General features: G+C 53.0%; 3 protein-coding genes across 3 annotated transcripts; 2 read left to right on the top strand and 1 right to left on the bottom strand.

Moving 5' to 3' along the window:
- Nucleotides 1-315: 315 nt before the first annotated feature.
- J4E85_003907 (NRPS) lies at nt 316-22,208 on the top strand (the record flags this gene model as incomplete). The annotated part of the gene is made up of 6 exons (XM_051468172.1): nt 316-793; nt 889-4,613; nt 4,666-7,872; nt 7,920-12,189; nt 12,243-16,394; nt 16,444-22,208. 6 exons carry the CDS (start codon nt 316-318, stop codon nt 22,206-22,208), a joined length of 21,597 nt encoding a protein of 7,198 aa, XP_051327764.1.
- A 736-nt stretch (nt 22,209-22,944) lies between these two features.
- Nucleotides 22,945-24,180, bottom strand: J4E85_003906 (uncharacterized protein; the record flags this gene model as incomplete). Its single annotated transcript, XM_051468171.1, has 1 exon — nt 22,945-24,180. The coding sequence occupies one exon, from the start codon at nt 24,178-24,180 to the stop codon at nt 22,945-22,947; it is 1,236 nt and encodes a 411-aa protein (XP_051327763.1).
- Nucleotides 24,181-24,737: 557 nt separating this feature from the next.
- Nucleotides 24,738-25,956, top strand: J4E85_003905 (uncharacterized protein; the record flags this gene model as incomplete). The annotated part of the gene is made up of 3 exons (XM_051468170.1): nt 24,738-25,332; nt 25,384-25,595; nt 25,648-25,956. 3 exons carry the CDS (start codon nt 24,738-24,740, stop codon nt 25,954-25,956), a joined length of 1,116 nt encoding a protein of 371 aa, XP_051327762.1.
- Between the last annotated feature and the right edge of the window lie 1,169 nt (nt 25,957-27,125).

Genomic DNA, 27,125 nt, shown 5'->3' with positions numbered 1-27,125 from the left:
GAATCTTTGGATTGCTATACCCAAGTTTTTGTCGGCAGCACAAAAGGCACGCATCTGCCTTCGCCACCCTTCTCATACTCGACGAGAAGTTGTAATCCACGGTACGTAAATTAATCACATTGTTGCTGACAATCAGATTCGTCAGACACACTCTACCTGATCTTTGTAAGTATACCCTCCATGCAAGCAAAACGCGTACCGCGCGATTAGCACAGAACCCTTCACATGGCCCATGCCCTGATGTAGCATCACATTGACCCCTCAATACAATCATTTGCTCACCCAGTGTCTAACAGGAACGACACACGACCCAACATGTCATCAACAGTCGTCACTAATGTCGAGGAGAGCCTCCAAGCTATCTGGGCTCATGTCCTCAATTTGCCCCATGTTCCTCTCGACCAATCCTTTCTTTCGATTGGAGGAGACTCCATTTCTGCCATGCAGGTCGTGGGCCAATGTCGGAAGGAAGGCATGAGTCTTGGCGTCCAAGAGGTGTTGCGCAGCAAGTCCATCACCCAGTTGTCGGCTGCTGTCAAAGAAGTCGGCAACTCAGCCTATGACCACCAGGAATTCTTCGATGAGGACTTCGAGCTCTCTCCCATTCAATCACTCTTCTTCAAGCGTCCAAACACAAATGGCCATTTCAACCAATCTTTTTATCTCCGGGTGTCACGTAAGACCGACGCCGGCGATTTTCAGTCTGCGGTGGAACAGCTCGTAACACGCCACTCCATGCTGCGAGCACGGTTCACGCATTCACCTGAGCATGGCTGGCAACAGCGTCTTACAAGTAAGTCTAACAGCTAGTGCCCCAACCTACATGGCCTCGTGTACTACTGCTGCTCTGTAGGCGAGTCGCTTGCACATTGCTGACTTCCAGTGCAGACGATATCAGTGGCTCCTACCGGTTTCGTCATCTTGACGTAACATCACAAGCTGAAATCGACACTCAGATCGCCGACTCGCAGCAATGTTTTGATCACGTCTCTGGCCCGCTGTTCGCTGCCGACTTCTTCGATTTCGGTGACGAGCAGTATGCATTCCTCACCGGTCACCATTTAGTTGTTGACCTAGTCACGTGGAGGTTATTGCTTGAAGAGCTTGAAGAGATCTTGAAAGGCGGGCAGTTGCTTGCCCCTGCTCTTCCGTTCCAAAAATGGGCGGAGCTACAACGTGATCACGCTGAGTCGCTCGAGCTTGATGAGGTCCTTCCTGCTGTTGATGTTCCTCCTATGGACTTCACGTACTGGGGCATTCAGCATCAAGACAACACCTACGGCAATGCTAGTCATGCCAGCTTCGAACTCGACAAGGAGCTCAGTGCCGCCTTCCTGACCAACTGCCATACTGCTTACAAGACCGAGCCAGTCGAGGTCTTGCTTGCATCATTAATCCAGTCTTGGTCACATGTCTTTACCGACCGACCTGTGCCTGCCATCTTCAACGAAGGTCACGGGCGTGAACCTTGGGACTCAGACATTGACATCACCCGCACTGTTGGGTGGTTCACCGCGCTATCTCCAATCCTTGTATCGCCATCACGCAATCCTACAGATACAGTCCGCAAGATCAAGGACTTCAAACGACGAATCCCTGGTAATGGCCGGCCGTATTTTGCTAGGCGTTGTCTCACTGAAGAAGGTCGTGATACTTTCGAAACTCACTGGCCCATGGAGATCTTGTTCAACTATCTCGGCCAATATCAGCAACTCGAGAGAGCGGACGCTCTTCTCCAGCCATCCGGCACCATGGCCGGAGAGACAGGCAAGGCTGGCGGCACGTCTGACTTTGGTCACGAAACCTGCAGGTGGGGTCTCTTTGAGATCTCCGCTTTCGTCTTCAAAGGTCATCTCAAGGTCGCGTTCACGTTCAACCGGCACATGAAGCACCAGTCACTCATTCAGCAATGGGTATCGGAATGCCAGTCAACCATCTCGCAGATGATCCGAGGTCTCACTATCCTCGACCCGAAGCCAACACTCAGCGACTTTCCGCTACTGTCATTGACGGACGAGAGCTTCTCAGCCATGATCGATAGCCTCTCAGCCATTGGCATTCGGGACACCGACACTGAAGATGTGTATCCATGTTCAAGGATGCAGGAAGGCCTGCTGCTGTCACAAACCAAGGATGCCGGTTTCTACGCTGCGGCTACTCTTCACGAGGTTACCACGATCCACGGGGATATCTCTTGGGAGAAGGTCGCTGACGCTTGGCAACAAGTCGTCGAACGACACCCAGCTTTACGCACGATCTTCATCGAGAATGTCGGTGCGAAGGGTCTCTACAATCAAGTGGTTCTCAAACACATCGACGCCAACATCGTACACTTCGAAGCCTTGGATGAGACGGATGCTATAAAACGCATTGAGGAGCAGCGTTCCGTCACTTACAACCACGGTCGATGCCCAAACCACCGTTTCACCATCTGCACTACGGTCGACAGGAAGATTTACTGCTCTCTGGATATCAGCCATGCCATCATGGACGGCCACTCCATGAGTCTATTGGCTGAGGAACTTAGAAAAGCATGCGCAGGGCGAACCATTCTCGACGGTACTCCCTACAGCGCATACATTGCATGGCTTGCGAAGCAACCTGAAGAGTCCAGCCTCGAGTTCTGGAAATCTTACCTCGGTGGTAGTGAGGTTTGCTCTTTCCCCACTCTTGACGACGGCCTAGGCCATACTGTAGCCAAAGAACTGGTCACTATCCGCCTCGATCTGACCAGTATAAGTTTGGCCGATCTGCAGCACTTTTGCAACACCAATGGCATTACGCTATCCAACGTCTTTCATACTGCATGGGCACTGACACTCAGCTGCTACATCGGAAGTAACGACGTCACGTTCGGCTACCTCACTTCCGCTCGTGATGCGGAGGAAGTCCATGGAGTGGAAAGCATCGTCGGACCGCTGATCAACACGCTCGTCTGCCGCGTGGATCTATCGGATGGGTCTCGTTGTCTTTTGGACATACTTCAGGACGTACAAAGAGACTATATGGAAGCCTTGCCTCATCGTCATATCGCTTTGGCCGACGTTCAGCACGTGCTCGAGCTCTCCGGCGCCAACCTTTTCAATACTGCGCTCTCCTACCGTCGCCTACCCCAGGAACAGAACTCTCCCAAAGAGGATGTCACTCTCCGCGAGGTTCGACCGATCTACGATCCGACCGAGTACCCAGTTAGTGTCAATATCGAAGTCGGCGATGACACAGCAGCTGTGGATCTCGACTATTGGACAGACCATCTCACCGCCATACAGGCTAGGAATGTCGCCAACACTTTCGCGCGTGCGCTCGAGAACATTGTCTTCAACTCGAAACGGCGCATCTCATCCCTGGACCATCTCAGCCCGAGGCACCTGCAACAGTTACAGGACTGGAATGTCATGCCGGCCACGATCAACGAGTGTGTACACAACATATTCGCCCGATGGGCTGATTCTCAACCAGAGGCACAGGCGATCTGTGCTCACGACGGAGAGTACACATACGACCAGCTGAAGACCGCCACAGATCGCTTGTCGCATCATCTCGTCAAGCTTGGAGTTGGACCTGAGGTGTTCGTGCCTACTTGTTTCGACAAGAGTGCCTTTGCAATTATTGCCATGCTCTCTGTTCTCAAGGCAGGCGGCGCTGCTGTCCCACTCGATGCAGCGCATCCCGCCCCAGCGCTCCAAACCCGTCTCGAAGATGCTGGTGCCCAAGTGGTACTGACTACTGCTTCGCGTGCATCCAAGTTCGACGGTCTCGTGGCCAATGTCATCATAGTAGATGATGCACTTCTACAGAGTCTTCCTCTTGTCGGTGGTCCTGCCTGCCCTAGCGTGCAGCCCCACAACCCGGTATTCGTCATCTTCACCAGTGGTAGTACCGGGCGACCCAAAGGTGTTGTACTTGAGCATTCGGCAATAGCCACCAGCGCGGAGGCCCACGGCTCCAAGTTCGGCATCAACCGGGACTCGCGCATGCTTCAGTTCGCTTCATACACGTTTGACAACTCACTAGAAGAGATGTTCACTACTCTCCAGCGAGGTGGCTGCGTATGCGTACCCTCTGAAGCCGATCGTGTCAACGATCTTCCTGGTGCCATCGCTAGGCTGAGAGCGAACAAGATGGATCTCACACCTACGGTGGCGGCACTTCTCACGCCTGCACAGGTCCCTTCAATTAAAAGCCTTTGTCTTGGTGCGGAGCCTCTTACCAGGGCGCTCATCGACCTCTGGAGTCAACATGTCCACCTTGTTGGAATGTACGGACCTAGCGAAGCATCCATCAACTCGGCGTTCAAAGATTTCAGTGATGGCCGCGGCGAAGCTACCAATATCGGCAAGGCAATCGGTTGCGTTGGATGGGTCGTCGACGCCGAGAACCGTGACCGCCTGATGCCTATTGGTTGCAAGGGAGAGTTGATCCTCGAAGGACCAATCCTCAGCCGCGGTTACCTCAATGACGCCGAGAAGACAAAGGCGGCATTCCTTATGGATCCTGAGTGGGCTCGTGTCATGGGCCCCACGGGACGTAGGTTCTACTGTACTGGCGATCTCGTACAATACACCTCCGACGGTGACATGATCTATCTGGGCAGAAAAGACTCTCAAGTCAAGGTACGCGTCTGATCACATATCATTCTGAAGTTCATCAACTAACTTTACATAGCTGCATGGCCAACGTATTGAGCTGGGGGAGATCGAACACCACCTCAAGCTGAACCTACCGGCTGGCGCAAAGTCGGCTGTCGAGCTGGTCAAGTTCAACGACAGCAACAAGACAAAAGCGCTCGTAGCCTTCATGTGCCTCTCTGAAGATGAGGCTCCAGCTGCCATCAGCGAGATGGGCGAGTCGGCACGCGTAGTGGCCAAGCAGGTGGAAATCGCGCTCGCCAATGCGCTCCCTGTTTACTATGTCCCTTCCATGTTCATGCCAGTCACCCGCATGCCCATGACAACGTCTGGCAAACTTGACCGGAAGGTGCTACGCGCCTTGGCGGCAGCCCTTCCTGAATCACACATGACTCCTTTCCGCTTAGCAGGCAAGAGCGGCCGCGCACCTGCTGGAAAAGCTGAGGTCGCGTTGGCGCGTCTCTGGGCTTCGGTGCTGAAGCTCGACGCGAGCGCTGTGGGCGCAGAAGACTCCTTCTTCCGCCTTGGTGGGGACTCCATCAGCGCCATGAAGCTCGTCACTGCGGCTAGAAAGGATGGCGTTATGCTCAATGTCGCCAATGTGTTCGCGCAGCCTAAGCTGCTAGACATGGCCGCTACTGCGGTGATGCTATCTTCCGATGATGCCGCAAAGCCGGAAGCAGATACCTTGCCTATGGAGCTGCTCCCGCAGTCTTCCCGTCAGGCTATCGTGGCACTGGCTGCAGCTGAGTGCGGTGTCTTCCCCGATTCCATTGAAGACATATACCCATGCAGCAAGCTCCAAGAGGGTCTTGTAATGCTCACCAACAAGGATCCAGGAACGTACGTCGTGCAGCCCATCTACCGCCTGCCAGCCGACATCGACCTGGCGCGCTTCAAAGAGGCTTGGAAGGCCGTCATTGCCAGCGAGGCCACTTTGCGCACGCGCATCGTCTACTCAGAGGAGCATGGCTTCCTGCAGGTAGTGTTACGCGAAGAGATTGAGTGGCAGTCTCTCCCCGACATCCAAGACATCAACGAGACCACCAGGCAGCTTCCCGCCAAGAACGGCGCACCTCTAACAACTTTCACCCTCGTTGGTGAGAAGACTGACTCGGTCTTCTTTGTATGGACTGCCCACCACGCCGTTTACGATGGTTGGAGCTGGACAGCATTGTTCCGCAAAGTCGAAGCACACTACCGCAACGAAACCCAAAACATCGCCCTCACTGTGCCTTACTCGCGCTTCGTGAAGTACATTACGAGTTTGGAACAGAAGCAATCCGATGCGTTCTGGCTTTCGCAACTTGACAACGTAACGGCGTCACAATTCCCCCAGTTGCCATCCCCAGATCACCGCGTGGAAGCCAATGGCCAATTGCTGCACTCTGTACAGCTCAAACGCAACCCAGGCCTCGAGGTCACCGTCCCTTCCATGATCCGCGCAGCATGGGGCATTCTCCTTGCCACCTACTCCGGACTAGATGACGTTATTTGGGGTGAAACCAACAGTGGTCGCGAGGCTTCCGTTCCTGGCATAGAGTCCATCATTGGCCCCACTATTACGACTGCACCCGTCCGGCTGCGGCTCAACCGCACTTCCACAGTTCACGAGTATCTCAAAGAGACCCAGAAACAGTCTTCGCTTTCGCTGCCATATCAGTTCGCCGGTCTACAACACATCAGCAAACTCAGTTCCGAGACAGCCATAGCCTGTGACTTCCAGAGCTTTCTGGGTATCGAGTCAGGAGACGACTTCGACGCCGAGAGCCCTCTGTGGAACATGATCAGTGCCAACACTATCGGAACTGACTTTTTCAGCTATGCGTTCGTCTTCAACTGCAAGGTCAGTTCGACTGGCGTTCTGGTAGAAGCGTTGTTCGATGATCGCGTTGTCGAAAAGTGGCTCGCTCAGCGCATGGTGCAGCAATTTGACTTCATCCTCACGCAGTTGAATGGTGCTGACAACATCACGCGAACGTTGGATGACCTGGATCTAGTCAATCCTGCTGACCGTGATCTGATCGGCTCTTGGAATCGCGAGCCAGTGCCATCAATCCGTAGATGCATTCACAGTGTTATCGAAGAGGACCAGGTTGCGACTCGTCCCACCGCTGCTGCTGTCAATGCCTGGGATACTGGTGTCATGACTTACCGCGAGCTCGACGACCGATCTTCTGCTCTCGCGCACCGGTTGATGCGACTTGGGGTTAAGCCAAATCAATTCGTCCCGCTTTGCTTCGACAAGTCAGGTTGGACCATCGTCGCCATGCTGGCTGTACTCAAATCTGGAGCAGCATTTGTTCCCTTGGACTTCGAGGCACCTATTCTCCGCCTTCGTGAAATTGTCTCAGACATTGGCGCCGACCTGGTCCTTTGCGCGCCACAGTATGAAGGGCTTTGCCAGTCTATCCCGTCCAGCACCCTGGTTGTAGATCGGCAAGCAACTGAGACTCCTCATGATAGTCTACAGCGTCTTCCTTCAGTACACAGTGACTCTCCAGCATACGCCTTCTACACTTCTGGGTCGACCGGCAAACCCAAGGGGGCTCTAGTGAACCACAACCACTGGGTCACCAGTTCTACTGCATTCGTGGCTGGCTGGAAGATCTCTAATACGTCTAGAGTACTCCAATTCGCTTCGTACACATTCGATGCTTGCTTAATTGAGATACTAAGCACTCTCATGCAGGGCGGTACTATCTGCGTACCAGACCAGGCTACCCGAACGAACGATCTTGTTGGTGTCATGAACCAGTTCAATGTCAACTGGGCTGCTCTCACACCGTCGGTCGTGCGTATGATGTCGCCATCGCAAGTCCCTATGTTAGAGACTCTGTTCCTTGTTGGCGAAGCAATGTCGCAGCAAGACCTGATCACTTGGGCGGACAAGGTCACACTCGGCAATGGTTACGGACCAACTGAATGCTCTGCTGTCGCAACTACCAGTATCATGACATCTCACATGAAGCCCAACAATCTTGGAAAGGCTGTCACAGCACGAGGCTGGATCGTCTCAAGGAACAACCACAACGTACTTGCACCAGTTGGCGCCATAGGAGAGCTTTTGTTGGAGGGAGGTGCAGTTGGAGCCGGATATCTCAACAATCCCGAAAAGACAGCCCAGTCTTTCGTTGGGCATGTCAAGTGGTCTCCAGGTCTACTGAGCAATGACTCCTCAGCGTCCCTGCGCATCTACAAGACTGGTGACTTGGTCAAATACAACGAGGATGGCACAATGCTGGTAAGTCGTTTCCATTACTCTAGCTCGACGCATACTAACTGTAATAGTATCTCGGTCGCAAAGACTTCCAGACCAAGGTGCGCGGCCAACGATTAGAGCTATCTGAAGTTGAGCACAAACTATTGAACGATCACAACGTACAAACCGCTCTGGCTTCGGTGCCTAAGGCTGGACCTTGTGCGAAGCGACTTGTCGCAATTGTGTCCCTCCAAAACATGGGCACGACTACGATGAGCACGGGGAACGGATTGAAGGTGTTGCCGCAAGAAAGTGCCTCGCTGAACATTGCTTCCATTCGGGACAGTCTATGCGAGCGCTTGCCCGCCTACATGATACCCTCCTTGTGGGTCGCTGTCGAGCGCTTCCCGTTGATGCCTTCCGGTAAATTGGATCGAAGACGCGCGATCCAGTGGCTGGAGGAGATGGACCAGCCTACTTATCGTCTGATCTCGGCCATTGGATCGGACGACACCGGATCCAACGACGGTAATGCGATCGAGAAGAAGCTGCAAGCTATCTTCGCCAAGGTTCTGAACCTTTCAGTCGCTGATATCCGTCTCAACCAGTCTTTCCTACATCTTGGCGGTGATTCAATTGCCGCTATGCAAGTCTCATCGCAGTGTCGTGCGCAGGGCTTTCCCATCAGCGTACAGGATATCATTCGCGCCAAATCCATCTCGGCTATGGCCTCAGCAGCCAATGTTTCCGAGAAGTCACAAGTTGTATCGGAAGCCGTAGACTACGATTTGCCCTTCGATCTTTCGCCAATTCAAAACGTCTTCTTCGACACCGTTGGCGATGCGCACAACCACTTCAATCAGACTGAGCTTTTCCGCCTCTCACGCAATGTCGAGACTGCAGAGCTTCGGGCGGCGGTGACTACTCTAGTCAAAACTCATCCAATGCTTCGCGGACGCTTTGCCAAGAACGAAGCAGGAGCTTGGAAGCAGCGAGTCGAAAAAGATGCACCAACGTCATTTAGACTTCGTCGCCACAACGTGCAAGCAGGAGACGATGCCAATTTACGACCCATAATCGATGACAGCCAGGCAACCTTGGACGTTTCCAACGGTCCGACCTTTGCTATCGAGCTCTTTGACATCGATCAATCTTTCTCTCAGGCCATAGCACTCGTCGCTCATCATCTTGTCATCGACGTGGTGTCATGGGGAATCATCCTCGAAGATCTGCAGGGTCTCCTTCACGGCCTTCAGCCAGCACCTCAGAGCTTACCCTATCACCTGTGGCTGCAACAGCAGACCATTCAGGCCAAGCAAGAGAACGCCAGAAGTGTCTTTCCGGCTGGGGATATTGCACCGGGAGATTTCGACTACTGGGGCATGGAAGGCCGTTCCAATCTCAGTGGAGACGTAGTGGAAGAGGATGTACAGCTGTCGACTCGAGACACCATGCTCCTCCTCGGTGCACAGGACGCTCTGGCTACCGAAATCCTTGACATTCTCATCGCTGCTTTATTTGAGTCGTTCCGCAAGGTTTTCTCTGACAGGTCCACCATCACGATACACAATGAGGGCCACGGTCGTGAAACCTTCAATAGCCGCCAAGATCTCTCGCGCACAGTGGGCTGGTTTTCCACAGTGACGCCTATCCATCTTCCTGTCCCACTGGATGAAGCCACAGACATGATCAGCACTATCCGATGGGTCAGAGACTTCAGAAACCGTACGCCAGACAAAGGGCGGCCTTACTTCGCCTACCGGAATCTCACAGAGGAAGGCCAGACTCGATATGCCAGCCACTGGCCTGCAGAAGCTGTCTTCAACTATCTTGGCAGGCTTCAAACACAAGACGGCAAGGAGGGACTGTTCACTTCGCTCGATGAGGTCGACTCTCGCGAAGTTGGAGCGGATGTTCCCCGCCTAGGGCTTTTTGACATCACGGCAGCGGTTTCCCAGGGCGCTATCAAGCTCTCCTTTGGATGGAATCGCAACATGCGACGACAGAACGAGATCCGTGCGTGGGTTGCACAGTGTCGCCAGACCCTCGTCGATGCCGTGGAACAGCTTCTCGAAGTTCGACAGGAGCGTAACGTCAGCAACTTCAAGCATCTTCCACTTCTTTACAACGGTACATCCAGGCTCTCCGCGGTTCTGCCCGCCGGTATCACCCTCACCGATGTAGAGGATATATACCCGGCATCTCCAATGCAGCAGGGTCTTCTTCACACGCAATCACGCAATCCCGAGCTCTACACGTATCACACCGTGGCACAAGTACAGTCCACGGATGGCAAGCCAATGGATCCACGCCGTCTTACCGAAGCATGGCAAGTCGTAGTGCACCGTCATCAGGCCTTGCGAACTATCTTCATCGATAGCCTTGCAAAGGACGGGTCGAAAGATCAGGTCGTAGTCAAGGAGAAAGCCGGAAGAGTTCAACTCCTCGCCGACTGCGAGGACGATCAGGTTGCCAAGCTTCTGCGAGATCAATCGCCCATTGACTGCCGCGAGGCTGTGCCACCTCATCGCATGAGCATTTGCAAAACAAAGACTGGCAAAGTCTGGATTAAGCTCGAGCTCAGTCATGCGATCAATGACGGCACCTCGGTATCCAATCTACTTACGGATCTTGCTCGTGCGTACGCACGAAAGCTGACACGGGCTGATGCCGGACCACTCTATTCCGACTACATTGCATACATGCTCTCCAAATCCAGCGATGCTGATTTGTCATACTGGAAGACGCATCTTGCCGGGATGGAGCCCTGCTTCTTTCCCACCCTCAACGATGGTATCCCAAGCTCTCCAGAGTCAGGATCAGTTGACATAGACCTCGGTAGCACTGCCCATGTTCAGGCGTTTTGCAAGCACAATGGTGTGACTCTTTCGAACGTGCTCCAGCTTACGTGGGCTCTCACTCTTCATTACTATGTAGGCACGTCTGATGTCTCCTTCGGCCTAATCGCTTCTGGTCGAGACATTCCGGTCACCAACATCGAGGAGGCCGTGGGCTGCTTCGTCAACATGGTCATCTCACGCATATCTTTTTCGGATGACACGACCATTGCCCAGCTCCTCGAGGCTCTCCAAACAGGCTCTACTGAGGCTCTTTCGCATCAGGGCTGCTCTCTTGCCGACATACAGCATGCCCTTCAACTACCTTCATTGTTCAACACGGCTTTCACCTTCCAAAGGCGCGGTCTGTCAAGCGATCCGGAGGAGACGGCTCTCACCTACGAAGATATGGAAGCGGAAGATGCCGGCGAATACATTGTCACAGTCAATGCAGATGTTACCGACGACAACATCACTGTCGACTTTGGCTATTCGAAAGACAGGATTCTCCCCTCTCAAGCACAGAACATGGCCGATACTTTCAGCAAGATTCTGGACAGCGTTGTTGAAAGCAGTGCTTCGGAGCTCACTGTTGGCATGCTGGACGTGTTCACCGATAGTAGTCTCCGACAAATCACCGAATGGAACCCACAACTTCCGCCACCTATCCGCCGTTGTGTGCACGACGTCATTCATGATCAGGCACTGACGAGACCACGAGCAACGAAGGCTGTGGAAGGATGGGACGGGTCATTCACTTACCAAGACTTTGACAAGATCACCAATCAGCTTGCAGTCCATCTACAGGCTATCGGTGTGACCACTGAGACTTTCGTGCCAATTCTGTTCGAAAAGTCATCATACGCCATCGTCAGCATGATTGCAATCATGAAGGCTGGTGGAGCGTACGTGCCGCTGGATCCGAAGCATCCGCAAACCAGACTTCGAGAGCTTATCGAAGACGTTGGCGCCCCGGTGGTGTTGTGCTCGCGCGGATACCACGACAAAGCAAGCGAGGTCGCAAAGGCAGCCGTTATCGTCGACCAACGATCCATCAAGAAGCTCGGAATTCCAGTGACCAGCAAGCCACGTTCCACAGCAACTCCCGACAACGCAGCGTACTGCTTGTTCACCTCAGGTACTACCGGCAAGCCGAAGGGAACAATCATTCCTCATCAAGCATTCTGTACAAGTGCAGCTGCTTTCACGCGTCGCATGAATATCAATGCAACCTCTCGCACCTTCCAGTTTGCTTCATACACATTCGACGCAAGCTGTATCGAGATTCTTTCAGCCTTGACCGTAGGCGCCACGGTATGCGTGCCAACAGATGACGATCGCATGAACAACGCAGCTGGCGCCATCCGCAAGTTGAGAGTCAATTGGTCACTCTTGACCCCGTCGGTTCTTGGAACTATCGAGCCAGAGCGTGTCCCTGGTTTGAAGACGCTTGTTTCTGGAGGCGAGGCGCTTCCCGGACCCATCCTCAAGAAATGGGGCAACAGCACTTGCTTCATCAACGGTATGTATACAGACCCTATATTCCCCGTTCGGCTCCGTACTGACAACGAACAGCTTACGGCCCTACCGAGTGCTCAGTAGTAGCCGCTACTGCATACAAGTCCACACTGGATCACAAGCTCATTGTTTCAGAGCCAGGCACCATCGGTACCGGAAGCGGATGTCGACTATGGATCGTACACCCACGAAACCACGACAAACTCATGCCTATCGGTAGCGTCGGCGAACTCGTCATTGAAGGCCCCACCGTGGCCCGTGGATATCTGAATGATGAAGTCAAGACCGCGAAGGCTTTCATCGTTGATCCTGCCTGGGCGAAAACTATCTCTTCCGGCAGCCAAGTCTCTGGAACAGCCCGCATGTACAAGACAGGTGACCTTGTCCGCTACAACACAGATGGGTCCGTGAACTACATCGGTCGTAAGGACACCCAGATCAAGCTCAACGGTCAGAGAATTGAACTGGGTGAGATCGAGTTTCACGTAGGAAAGAACTTCCCCGAAAGCGTACAGTCCGCAGTGGAACTAGTCGCACCCTCCAATCGCAGCTCTGCGAAGGCTTTGGCAGTATTCTTTGCTGTTACTCAGGGTCAAGCCGGAGACGAAGCGCAAAACGTCCAGCCGCCCTCGACCGACCTGCCCGCCTCCGATGAACTACTTCTTCCGCTCAGCGACGAGCTTCGAGACATGTGCAAAGACACTGAGAATGGGCTCGCCGGCTCTTTGCCCTCGTACATGATACCTTCGATCTTCATCCCTGTCACGAAGTTGCCCTGGACTTCGGCGGGCAAGCTAGACCGCAATCGTCTCCGCAGCTTAGTACAAAACCTCAGTCGGGAGACAATGGCTTTGTACCGACTCACAAGCATGGCGAACAAGAAGCAGCCCACGACCGAGGCAGAGAAGAAGATCCACAAGGCGGTGTGCTCCGTCTTGAGTTTGCCACCTTCTGCAGTAGGCATCGACGACAGTTTTGTCCGCCTTGGTGGCGACTCCATCTCGTCCATGCGTCTCGTTGCGATGGCTCATACCGAACAGCTAGAGCTATCATTCATCGATATCTTCAAGAATCCGAAGCTCTCCGAGTTAGCCAAGATTGGTACCCGTTCTAACACACTCAATCAGCCGCAGAAGGCAGTGCAGCCTTTTGACCTGCTGCCAGCTTCGTCTCCGAGAGCTGAAGTACTGGACGAAGCTGTCCAGCAATGTCGAGTTCCGAAGGAAAACATCCAGGACGCCTATCCGACGAGTCCACTCCAGGATGCGCTTCTCACGCTCTCCATCAAGCAAGCTGGAGCTTATGTCGCGCAGCACGTGTTGGCGCTACCAAAATCTTTGGACATGACGAAATTCAAGGCGGCCTGGGACACAGCCATTCAAGAGATTGACATCCTTCGTACTCGCATCATCCAGCTACCATCCGGTATGTTCGTGCAAGCTGTCATGAAGAAGGATCCTGTTTTCTGGAAAGAAGAGACCTCGCTCATGAGTGCCGAAGGAGAAGCGATGACCATTCCTTCGGATCTCGGTGGCAAACTTGCAGCGTACTCACTGGTTACTACGACATCAGGGGAGCGGTACTTTGTATGGACACTGCATCATGCCTTGTACGATGGCTGGAGTATCTACCTGATGCTTCAGCGAGTGCAGCAGATATACTCGAGCGGCACATCCACCATCCCTCAGACACCCTACTCCAAATTTGTGGGGTACATCTCTGGCACTGATGCCTCTGCCTCGAATCTTTACTGGAAGAACAGCTTGATGGGTCTCAACGCCTTCCAGTTCCCTCAGCCACCCCATGCCACCTCAAACGCAACATCCGACGGACGGATGTTCCAACATACCGTGAAGCTTGCACCTCGCAAGAACACAGACGTCACACCAGCCAATGTCATACGAGCTGCCTGGGCTTTGCTGCTTTCTGCCTACACCGGAAGTGATGATGTGGTGTTTGGTGAGACTCTTGCTGGGCGAGACATTGCCGTCGCGGGAATTACGGACGTGTGTGGTCCTACATTGACCACCGTTCCGTCCAGGGTCAAAATTGATCGCGGCGCTACTGTTAGCGACTTGCTCAAGATGATAGCGACGAATGTCACCGACCGTATCCCATACCAACACCATGGGATTTCTGCTATCAAAGCACTCGGCGACGACATGGCAGCCGCATGCGACTTTCAGAACCTTTTGGTTGTTCAAACGGAGAACGAGGAGCTCGCCGACTCCATGTGGACCGTTCACGAGAACGAAGATCAGGGCAATTTCTTCACATACCCACTCGTGATTGAGTGCAAGATGGGATCGACCAAGATCGATGTCTTGGCTCACTTCGATGCAAATGTCATCTCGCTTTGGCATGTTCAGCGCCTTCTATACCAGTTTGAGTCGGTGCTGAACCAACTCCAATCAGCTACTCATGTTCGTCATGTAGCTGTCTTCAGTGAACAAGACAAGCAGCTCGTGCAAAAGTGGAACGCGTATGAGCCTGATCTCATCGATGACACTGTGCCCTCGCTCTTTTTCCAGAAGGCTGCATCTCAGCCCGCTGCCACAGCCGTGACCGCTTTCGATGGGGAACTCACCTACGCTGAGCTTGGCGCGCTTGCATCGCAACTGGCACAGCAGCTAGTGAAGCTTGGTGCTGGCCCTGAATCTCTGATCCCGATCTGTGTGGACAAGTCGCGATGGGCCATCGTAGCTATCATGGCTATTCTCATCTCTGGCGCAGGCTACGTGCCATTATCTTCATCAGACCCGCCTTCACGACATCTGCATATCGTTGAGGCATGCAAAGCTTCGATCGTCCTGTGCTCACCGCCGTATGCCCATCGTTTCACGGACATGGTCGATCACGTGTTTAATGTCAGTGAGACCGCCATTCGACGACTACCGACCTGCTCCGGACCGCTATCGCAGCGCGCCAAAGGCAACAATACCTGCTACGTCATCTTCACTTCAGGTAGCACAGGACAACCCAAGGGAGTGGTCGTAGAGCACAAGAGTATAACTTCCAGCTCGGCTGCGATATGTGAAGGGCTTCATGTCACGCCTACTTCTCGAGTGTTCCAGTTCTGCTCCTTCCTTTTCGACGTTTCCGTTGGCGAAACCCTCGCCGTCCTTCTTAGGGGCGCCACGATCTGTGTACCATCAGACGAACAGCGCACCACGGACCTCGCCGCTGCAGTGACAGATCTCAAAGCCAACTGGGCTTTCTTCACACCGTCAGTTGCCGGTACGCTGGAAGGACCAAGCGCTGTACCGACATTGGAGACTCTGGTAGCCGGTGGTGAGGCGATGACATCTGACGTGGTCGACAAATGGGCCAACGGGGTCAAACTACAGAACGGCTACGGTCCTACCGAGGGCACTGTGTTTGCTATCGTTAATGATCATGTCTCTGCACAACGAGACCCGTCGAACATTGGTCGCGCCCTAAAGAGCGGACGTGCTTGGCTTACTAACTCTGACAATCCTCACGAGCTTGCACCCATCGGCGCAACCGCAGAGCTTTGCCTCGAGGGACCATTACTCGCCCGAGGCTATCTAAACGATCCCGAACGTACTGCGGAAGCCTTCATCGAAGCCCCTGCTTTCTTGAAGATGTTCTCGACCCGTAGTACATCGCGTATCTACCGTACCGGCGACCTTGTCCAGTACACCGCTGATGGGTCTATCCACTACATCGGGCGAAGAGACAACCAAATCAAGCTCGCGGGTCAGCGAATCGAGCTTGATGAAATCGAGACAGTCTTGCAGGCGGACGACAACATCCATCAAGTGGTTGTACAGCTACCCAAGATTGGTCCCTGCACGAAGAAGCTCACGGTTGTCGTCAGTTTCCCCGGAACCGCCGCTACCAACGCTGGTTCAGACTGGCGCACGGTACTCTCCGACAAAGAAACGCTCTCGCGAATCAATCGCGCAAGGGAGAGATTGTCTGATCTCGTGCCATCATATATGGTACCTGCCATTTGGATCGCTGTTCCCCGTATCCCAGCCTTGGCTTCCACCAAGTTGGACAAGAAGCAAGTCGGGTCGTGGCTACAAGATCTGGATGAAGCCACGCATCAGCGCATCGTGAACGCTGAGCTTCCTGAAGTGGCCGATGGACCTGTTGATACCGCTCTTACAGTTCTTCGGGGCATCTGGGCGAAGGTATTGGACTGTCCTGTGGAAGACGTCAAGCCTTCCAAGTCCTGGCTATGTAAGTGATCCCCAGAGAGGATAGTGTCAAGTTTACTAACCACTCATAGCGCTTGGTGGCGATTCGATCTCTGCCATGAAGCTTCTCGCAAAGTGCAGAAGCGAGGGTATCAGCCTTACTCTGAACCAAGTGCTGCGCGCCAAGTCCCTGGCCCATCTGGCGGCCGACATCAAGGCTGTAGTCATCCTGGACCACGGAACAGAGACAAGCGACCAACCCTTTGCCCTCTCTCCCATTCAGCGCTTCTACTTCCAGACCGGCAAGATCGAAAACGGCACACACTTCAACCAATCATCATCACTGCGCATCTCACGATACGTGGAGCCGGCTACTATTCAACGCGCTATGGATTCCATCGTCGCATGTCACTCGATGCTACGTGCTCGCTTCTCCAAGGACGAGGCTGGGAAATGGCAGCAGCTTGTCACCTCGAAGATTTCCGGATCCTACGCATTCACGGCACATGAGGTTTCAACCGCTTCTGCTGCGACTGCCATCATTGCCGCTACCCAGAAAAGCCTCGACATTCGCGCCGGTCCTGTCTTTGCCGTGAATCTCTTCAGTCTCAAGGGCAAACAGATGCTTTTCATGGCGGCTCACCACCTTGTCGTAGATGTAGTGAGCTGGGGCGTGTTGCTTGGCGATCTGGAAGACTTACTCGCTTCTGGCCCAACTACAAAGCTTGCAAAGAGCCTACCTTTCCAGACCTGGAATGCGATGCAGAGCTCAAACGCCTCGCAAATCGATCGACAACGCGACGTGCAAACCCAGCCGCTCGCAGTTGAACCGGCGAACTACGCCTTCTGGGGGATGGAGGCTCGATCGAACGTGTACGGTGATACTGAGAGGGATGAGTTCGTCATCGATAAGGAAATATCTGCGATGGCTTTCGAAAACCACCACGTGTACAGGACAGACCTCGTCGACATCCTCCTGGCGTCTATTGTCCACTCCTTCTCCCGCGTGTTCATCAACCGCAGGGCTCCCACCCTGTTCAACGAGTCTCACGGGCGAGAAGCATGGGACTCAAGTAATCTCGATCTTTCCCGAACCGTCGGATGGTTCACATCCATGTATCCGGTCACCATTCCCATCGGTGACGAAGAAGACGAGGTCATGCATACGCTCCGACAAGTCAAGGATACCCGCCGCAAAATCACAAGTAATGGCCGACCTTACTTTGCTCATCGCTATCTCACAGAAGATGGGCAGCAACGCTTTGACAATCATGCACCGATGGAAGTGCTGTTCAACTACCTTGGCCGACAAGAACAGTCTGGGTCTAGCGATTCGCTCCTACAGCCATTGCAGCTGGACGGCGATGACGAAGAGACATCCGACGTGGGTACCAAGACAACGCGTATGGCACTCTTCGAGATTTCGGCTTCAGTCTCTAAAGGTCAGATCCAACTCAGCTTCATGTACAATCGCTACTCCAAGAACCAGAAAGGCATTCGCAGGTGGATCGCCGAATGCCAACGCACACTGGAGGAGATCGCCACCGAACTGGCCAAGACCGATACCCCACAGCCAACGATGACCGACTTCCCACTACTACCATTGGAGTCTTACAGTCGCCTCGATCGAGTCTTGAAGACTCTTCCCCATGCCGGTATCCATTCCTTTGATCAGGTGGAAGATATGTATCCTTGCTCGCCTATCCAAGACGGGATGATCTTGAGTCAGATCAAGGCCCCGGAATCGTACTGGTCGTCAACCACGTTCGAGGTCAAATCGAAGCGAGGCCCAGTCGATGCCAGTCAAGTCATCGATGGATGGAAGCAAGTCGTTGCCCGTCATCCAGCGTTGCGCACCGTCTTCATCGACAGTGTCTGCAAAGGAGGCGTCTTCGATCAGATTGTCGTCAAGGGCCCCGATTCTGGCATAGTCAAGTATACTTGCAAGGACAGCGAAGTGACCAAGATGCTAGAGTCCATCAAGCATGGCTCTCTCAACGGCAAGAAGAAACCTGTCCTTCCCCATCAGGCTGCTGTCGTCCAGACTCCTTCAGGCAAGATCTTTGTTAAGGTCATTGTCAACCATGCCGTCATCGACGGAGGCTCACTCGGCATTATCGGACAAGATCTCCAGGAAGCATACCAAGGGGAGCTATCTGAGGACGGACCGCTATACAGCGACTATATCAAGTACCTGCGCGGTCTCCCAGTTGATGATGCGGTACTGTACTGGAAGGCCAAGCTTCGCGGTGTCAGCCCATGCTATTTCCCGACTACGCCTCGTGACCCCAGTAAGCAGCGAGAGCTTCGATCTTTGGACATGCGCTTTACCCGATTTGACGAGATTCACGATCTAGCGGAGAGCAGCAACGTCACTTTCGCCAATATCCTCCTCGCAGCATGGGCTCTGGTGCTCCGCTCTTACACCAACTCCTCCGATGTGTGCTACGGATATCTCACGTCTGGAAGAAACGTACCAATCGACAATATCGAGAGCGCAGTTGGCGCGTTCATCAACATGTTGGTATCACGAGTTCAATTGAAACCGGCTTCTTCACTGCTCCAGATCGTTGAGAAGGTGCAGTCCGACTTTGTCGACTCCATGCCACATCAACATTGCTCGCTCGCTCAATTCCAGCATGATCTTGGTCTTTCTGGAAAATCGCTCTTCAACACTGCCGTCTCGATTCAGAGGCGCGGGAACACAGACGAGCCCGCGGCAGATGACTCTGGTATTGAGTTCGAGCAGCTTGATGGCCACGATCCCAGCGAGTTCGCTATCACGGTCAACATCGATGCCACTCGCGACGATGAAGCCGTGCGCTTCACGTATTGGAGTGATGCAGTTACCGATGCCGAGGCGAAGAACGTTTCTGCTCTCATGGCAAAGGTCCTGGCCCAGGCGCTCAACAACGCACAGCAAACCATTTCAGACTTGGATAACTTCATCAAGATCAAGCCGACACAGTCTTCACCCGGACACCTTGCTTTACCCAAGCCGCGTCCTATTCTCAGAACCAGCTCGAGCATGTCCAGTGCCGGATCAACCTCACCACCTCGTACGCCGAGGATCACATTCCCTGATCTGACACCAGCGGCGCCGCAGCCAGCTGAGACACCTGACTGGAGCAGCCTCATCCGATCCATCGTCAGCGAGATGGTGCCCCAGATCGTCGAACAGATCGTAGCGCAGAACAAGCTGACAACCGAACCCACATCTGCGACAATCGATCAGATGACGAACCAAATGACGGGGATGCTCACGAGAAAGCATTCAATGTCACAACGCGGACGACCGAGTGTCGATGGAGCGTCTATACACCCAGCCTCACCACGAGCAGCCTCTATACGTTCGCGCCGCATGAGCATTGCCAGTAATGCGGAGAACAGGATCCAGACCGCTGCTGACATGGTCGCCACTCTTGGTGTCATTGCCACCGAGACCTCTACCAAAGTCACACCCGACATTGTTGAGAAGAAGCTACTCAATCTGTGGGCTGAGCTTCTCGAGACGGTGGAGGACACCATCGAGCAAGAGGATAGTTTCTTCAATCTCGGGGGTGATAGCATCATGGCTATGCGCCTCGTCGGAGCCGCGAGAGAAGAGGGCCTTTCAATGACCGTGGCTGATGTGTTCAAGAACCCCACATTTGCCGACATGGCTCGTGTAGTACGTGTTGCGGGCGAGGTCATTGATGAAGTTATGTCCCGAGCCGGCGGCGGCTCAGTGGCAGGCAAGAGTGTCGGAGGCCAGTCTAGGTCTTACCAACGCGGCAGAGCCGCATCAATCTGGAGCGACTTCCAGGACAACATGTTCGATCCAAACGCCGACACCAAGAGCATAGCTCCCAGCGAGATGCCCGCCGAGTCGGAGCTGAGCCACAGAGATTCGACTATGTTGAAGAGGTTGCAAGGGCTTACCACCGGCCCAACGAAGCCAAATGCCTCGCGCAAAATCAGTTCAAGGCCGTTGGCGACGCATACTATCCAGGAAGGTGTTGAGAGCTCTCTCAACAGGTCCATTTCGATGCTCGGAGACCCCAATGTCGACAGTGTCATTTCGAAAGTGCAAGTATTCAAGGGAGGCATCTCGGACGTCTTCCCTGTCACAGACTTTCAATCACTCGCCATCACTGGTACTCTCATGGAGTCAAAATGGATGCTCAACTACTTCTACCTGGATGGAGATGGGCCTCTCGATCTTCGCAAGCTCAAGCAAGCTGCTTACCGTATGGTACAAGCCTTCGATATTCTTCGCACTGTATTCGTCCCCTATGGCGATCGCTTCCTTCAGGTCGTATTGCGGAAGCTTCAACCAGAATTCATATACCATCAAACCGACGAAGATATCGACACCTTCACCAAGGATCTGCAACAGAAGGATCGAGAGGGCGGACCACGACTTGGCGAAGCGTTCATCCAATTTGTGGTCGCGAAGCAAAAGCAAACAGGGCAATACCGTATCTTCATGCGACTTTCACACGCCCAATACGATGGAGTGTGCATGTCCAAGATTCTCAGTGCGCTCCAAGACGGATACAATGGCCTTCCAGTCTCATCTGCCCCAAGCTTCGGCAACTTTGTACGCGAAACTGCCAAGACAGTATCGGGAGCCCACGATCACTGGAGAGACATTCTTCGCGGCTCTAAGATGACAGAGATTGTCAACCGATTCGGCCCCAACTATCAGCGCTCAGCTGGCCAATCCATCACGCTCGAAAAGAGAGTCAGTGCACCCAAGCTCAAGGGCGTCAACATCACCAGCGCAACGGTGGCCAAGGCCGCTTGGGCTTCGACTCTCTCCCGTCTTGTGAGCAAGGCTGATATTGTCTTTGGTCACGTCATCTCAGGCCGTAACGGCGGTGTCGCCAATGTCGAGAACATCGTCGGCCCTTGCTTGAACATGGTACCTGTTCGCATCGTGTACCGACCTGATTGGACTGTAATGGATCTTCTCAAGTATGTTCAAGACCAACAAATCGCGAACATGCCATTTGAGTCGCTCGGCTTCCGCGAGATCACCCGACACTGCACGGAATGGCCTGACTGGACAAACTTCTCCAGCGTTCTGCAACATGACCAGAACATTCAAGATGACCAGCCAACTATGCAGCTAGGCGGCATCGAGTACACCATCGGCGCCGTTGGCTCTCAGGAAGACTTCGCAGACTTTTCCATCCACACTACCTCCCGTGGCAACGAAATGGATGTCACGTTGACGTACGTCCCGAACAGCACGATTACCACAGAATTTGCACAGCACGCATTCGACATTCTTTGCGCCAATGTCATCGCTTTCTCGGAAGACCCGCACACTCTGCTGCCATTGTTTACAGAGGTCAGCTCCGGTAGCTCGACTACCGCCAACTCAGAGAAGATGCGCAAGCGGTCCGTGGAGAAGCAGCCGATCACTTTACCCACCGACACAGGCCTCTCAAATCACGAAACAAACACCCTCGCTACAACGCTGCGATCGGCCTGGGAGCAAATTCTACACGACGAGCGTGGCTCTCCTACACCCATTGATCTTGGCTCAGACTTCTTCCAGCTGGGCGGAGACATCATGGGCTTGGCACAAGTCGCATCCATTCTTGACCAAGATGGTCTGAGAGTCAGGGTCGAAGACTTGCTCGACAAGTCTGTGTTCGTGGATCAAGTTGGCATACTTGCTGTGGAGCGCAAGAAGCAGATTGAGCGAGAGGCGCAGAACCCTTGGGGCGAGAAGGGCAAGACGAAGGTTGAGGTGAAGGGAGTGAAGGAGAAGGAGAGGAGGGGTAGTGGGTTTGGTCAGTTGGCTAAGAGGATTGGATTGAAGAGGAAGGAGAGTTCGAAGTCAATTTTCCAGATGGGAGGGTGATTTGGTGGAGTTGAACTTTAATGTATTAGTATTACGGGTATCTAGGGGCGTACGGTGTTGACTGATTGGGTTCTTATTCAGCGTTCTTCTACAAATAGTTCCCTTTACGTCGCTTAGCAATAGTTACATGCATAACACCTCGCCTTCTCAACCCTCGCCTGATTCGTGCAGAACTAGCTCATTGCCTCTGACGCTGCCCGTCATCGCTCAGCGAACGCTTCCTCTTCCTTTCGCGCGTCGTTATCGTAGCCCCAGCCCATAGCTGCCCTGGATGTATCTTTTGCAAGTCAGCAAAATGTCGCCGAATCTCTTCGCAATGCTCTTTCGCAAGCTGTCTTTGTATATCTGCTTCATCAAAACTTGAAGCGATTTCAGGATGCGCATGTTCTGGATGTTTGTACTTGTCGCTACCGCATGCAGGACAACAAAAGGCATCGGCTAGCCATGCGAATGCTTCGGTACCGCAAGTGGTGCATATCATGTAGTCAATGACTGTGTCGGGGTAGATGTTGTAGTACGACATTCTGTTCTAGATGCACGGTGCGCGGTGGTATCTTGGTCAACTGTGTAGTGGCGAAGATGGGTTGTGGGCAAGGAATGATGTGTTGGCCGCGATCGCATCTAATACGTTGGCTCTGTGTAGAGACAGCTGGCTAGTGGCAGAACAAGCATTCCATCAGTGGAATCATTACACAATTCGTTAAATACATATATCGCTGAGAATGGTAACAGCTTTCTACACTTGCACATCTCCGTCTTCTTGATCTGAGCCCGGCTTGTGGCCGTGCCCTTCAATGTCCTCCATGTCTTCATCCATACCGGGCCACAAGACCTTCTTCTGTAGCACACCTTTCACATTGAGTACCGCCACCCAGATCCACAGCATCACCAAAACAATGGTCATTGCGCTGCACACGCCCTTGATACCTGGACTGTCCAGTGCGTTGGCGATGTAGATGAGTGCGATGGTCATTCCAGCGTTAGGGAAGATGAATCCCCAATGATTCAAGGTGAAGTGTGACTCCTTAGCACTGATGACAATGCTGATGGTGGCGATGGCGGAGAACCAGAAGGAGATTAGCCATAAGAAGATTCCCACGATAACTCCGAAAGCCTTGAAAGCATCACCAACTGGGAAGGATGTGATACCCAGCAGATGTTCGGGGACGTGCTTCGGTGCCTGCATACCAAGCGAAATGCATGCGTTCGCAGTGTATGCAGCCGGACCAACAGCCACATACATGCCGGGGCGTTTGGGTATCTCGGGAAGATTGCTGTTAACCAAGCGCGTGAAGTAGAGGGTCAACATTAGGAACGCGATAGTCCAGCCCAAGCCCTGGAAGGTAACGCTGCCGACGAAGATGGCGAAGCCAGGCCCAGGTGGCTGGCTCTTCAACAGTGTACCACCCAGAACTCCAAGGACAAGGAAGGGGTATACCGGTAGGATCCAAGCGGGCATTGCGTCGGTAACAGGAAGCTCACGTCGATCGAAAATAACGTGGTATTGGAAAACGGCGACCAAGATGACGATGGCCGCGTATAACCAGAAGAGTATTTCCAATGTCTTGATGAGCCATGGTCCTGAAGATGGCACTCCGTACAGCTCGATACAGTAGATGATGAGTGCGATAGATACGAAAAATGCGCCGAAGAAGAAGCTTTCGTGTGGGTGGTGCAGACTGAGCTTAAGGGATCCACGGTTGTGGATGAAACGGTAGGTGATGCATGCGCTAAACGCAAGGAACAAAACGATATCCAAAATGAAGAAAATCTTCCCAATGGTCTTTAATCCGTGGAAGCTGTATGGCTGCTGCCCGAGAAGTGTCGCAATGGCGCCGGTCGACATAGTGCACTCAAACCACGACCAAGTAAAGTGATCTAAGCGCTTCTTCCATGGCAAATATGTGGGGTTGTAGTCTTCTCGTTGCGCGGGCCGGGGGCGCCGTTTGATGGGTCTGGCACGGGCACTCATGTTGTCGGTAGAGGAGGTGCCTGAAACCAATGAAGTCGTTGATTCGGGATGCGAGGATGATGGGCGCGACGGGGACATGGTGTCTTATCGACGACGGGGGATGACCGTTGACAGCGAAGCAAATCCCATATTGCTTGACGTCAATTTGGCATTTTCTTCGATGCGATTTGGCTCGATGCCAAGCGAGAAAGTCAAGGTGTCATGCCTTTTCCAAGCCTGCATCATCATGCCTGAGGCCGAGTTGGGTTTAGCGCGCGCTGATCTCAGCACAGGTCGAGCGAAGGAGGTCTTGCCGCCCGTCGATGCTTGAGCCTCACAGATCACCAGACGCAACTGTTACAGCCATCCTGGAACTTTTCACCATGCCAATATTGCCCATCCCCCGAACTTTACCATGTTTGGCGTCTATCCGCGTTCTGTGGAGCCCTGGGGACCTCCGCGGTGATGATGCATCTATGACGTCGCGGCTACAGCTAGTGCAGCATTCACGATCGCGACTCAGACCCATGCAAAGCCAACCCTTGGCCCTGGGCATTCATTGATTACCAGATTTTGAGATGTCGCTTTCTGATGTGTACGATAGCGCAAAGCGCGCTCTTTCTTCAGCTCCGCCAAACGACTCCTACCTTCGCTGGGATGCGCCGGGGGTGGAGACGCCAAAACCCAACGAAGATGAGACCGCTAAGAAGATTGGAGAGACGATGAACAGGATGCAGCAGCACAATTTCGATCAGCATCGACATGCTTTTCGAGCGACGCACGTCAAGACGCAGGGTATTGTCAAAGGCAAAATGACCGTGCTTCCGGACCTGCCGGCCCACCTACAACAAGGCCTATTCAAGACACCCGGCAAGATCTACGATGTCGCGGCACGATATGCTAATGAACCTGTCTTTCTTCAAGCAGACCAGCAGCCAGGGCCTCGCGGTTTGGGAATGCGAGTATTCGGTGTGCAGGGTGAGCAGCTCCAAAGCTCTGACCCTGAGGCCAGTACGCAGGATGTGTTTTTCAATAACGCTCCGTCGATCGAGTTGACCGATATCGATACTTGTCTTGAGATCATGGAACTGAGGGAGAAGTACTTTGACAGTCCCTTGAAGTTGGCCGCAGCGACAAAACTAAGGACAGATGCGATCAAGCAAAGTGCGCCTGGTAGGCTACGTGCTGTTTCTGGATGTTATTTGTCTTGACTCATTGCGCTAGGTATGCTCCCGAATACGAACATAATCAGCCACTCGTTCTACACTCAGAGTGCATTTCGTTTTGGCGAATGGTATGGCCACATGGCGCTCTTCCCAGTACTCGACGATATGAAGCAACGAGAGGAGAAAGTCAAAGGTAGTGACTCGCGAGAGGCACTTCGCGATTGGCTGTTGGAGTACTTTGCTGATAATGGCGCCAAATACGAGTTCAAAGTCCGTCTCGACAACGCCTAATTGTTGTCGCTTTTGCTGATGTCAAGTGCAGATTCAGCTCGGTACTTCACCTGCTCATCACCCGACCGAAGACGGCTCAGTGGTATGGGACGAAGCTACGGCGCCATATCAGACCATCGCAACAATTGAATTCCCGCCTCAAGATGCGTTGAGCGCCCAACGAAGAGTCTTCTGGGAGGACATGATGAAACTGAACCCATGGGATGGACTGGTGGCACATCAGCCACTGGGTAGTATCAACCGTTTGAGGAAAACGGTCTACGAGATGAGCAGGAAGAAGCGTGAAGCTGTGAACGCTACGCCAACCAAGGCGGTCAACAGTGTCAACGAGATACCATGAGCATCGTAAAATTAATATACACCAGTGTGACGAAGTCTTCAGCTCAGCTGAGCGGTGTCATTTCACTCTCGCGCAGTCCAGGCAAGAAGCTCTGCAACAGCCAACGTGTAACGCTCGTATATCCAACATCTCATTTTATACTTATGATACGAAGAAACCGATATGGTTTCACTTCCCCGGTCTTTCGTACTGGTACCCGCTATCCGGTCACTGCTACACGCCATTGTGTTTTAGCTTACCGTAATATACGAGCTGTCTTAGTGTACAAAGCCCATACACAACCGGCTGGTACGCCTCACGTAGCGTGAGTATGCCTCAGCTGACACCAATAAGCGTACCTCCAGACGTGGGACCATGTGATTGGTATCTGCATGCCGGCGCGCATCATTGGAGGCCGAAAATAGCTGGCCAATCATTAATGATCGCCACCAATACTCTAACGAAGAACTTCGTTTGCTGTCGGTTACTCGGTCGCACCGGTGCAATGATCCTCGTGGTATGTAGACAAAAGTAGCGAAAGGGTTGCTGCAGATACGAGGATCAATCACGGCCACGCTGTGTGTGGAGTGTAGTAACAGTATAAGAGAGCTGTCACAGTTGTCCTCGCAACAACTGTCCACCTTCAATCGCAAACTCGGTCTTCAATCGGCAACATTCTTCAAAATGCTCTTCAACGCACTTGCCGTCACTGCACTGGCCGCATGCGTCAATGCCGCCGGTCGCGCCATCGTAACCAACCACTGCACCGATCCAATCTACCTCTGGTCTGTTGGCAGCAGCATGAGCGACCAGAACATCATCTACCCCGAATCATCGTACAGCGAGCCCTTTCGCACTAATCCCAAATTGTAGAACAGAGAGGAGTGTAGAATGTATTAATGTTCTATGTACAAAGAAGTGTGCCCCTGTTTATATAGGGAGAAGAAAGCGCTAGTAAGTACGCTAGTAAGTAAATTACGTAAGAGAATACCTAACTAACAGCCTCTCTAAATCTAAATAGAGAATAAATTAAATAAAAGAAAGAAGAAAAAAACAATTTGCTTAAAACAGTGTACTGTAGAAAGAATAAGCTAGACAAGGCATAGGTACTACTAATGTTACAGGAGAAGTTAGACCTATTATAAGGCCTAAAGTGTAGTAGATCTTTTAGAACTTAATAGTATTAAGAG

Source organism: Alternaria conjuncta (genome assembly GCF_024043145.1).
Source record: "Alternaria conjuncta strain BMP 0040 chromosome Unknown scaffold_5, whole genome shotgun sequence".
NCBI classification, from domain to species: Eukaryota; Fungi; Ascomycota; class Dothideomycetes; order Pleosporales; family Pleosporaceae; genus Alternaria; species Alternaria conjuncta.
The sequence above is the reverse complement of the archived record's forward strand: the minus strand, read 5'-3'. Positions and strand labels throughout refer to the sequence as shown.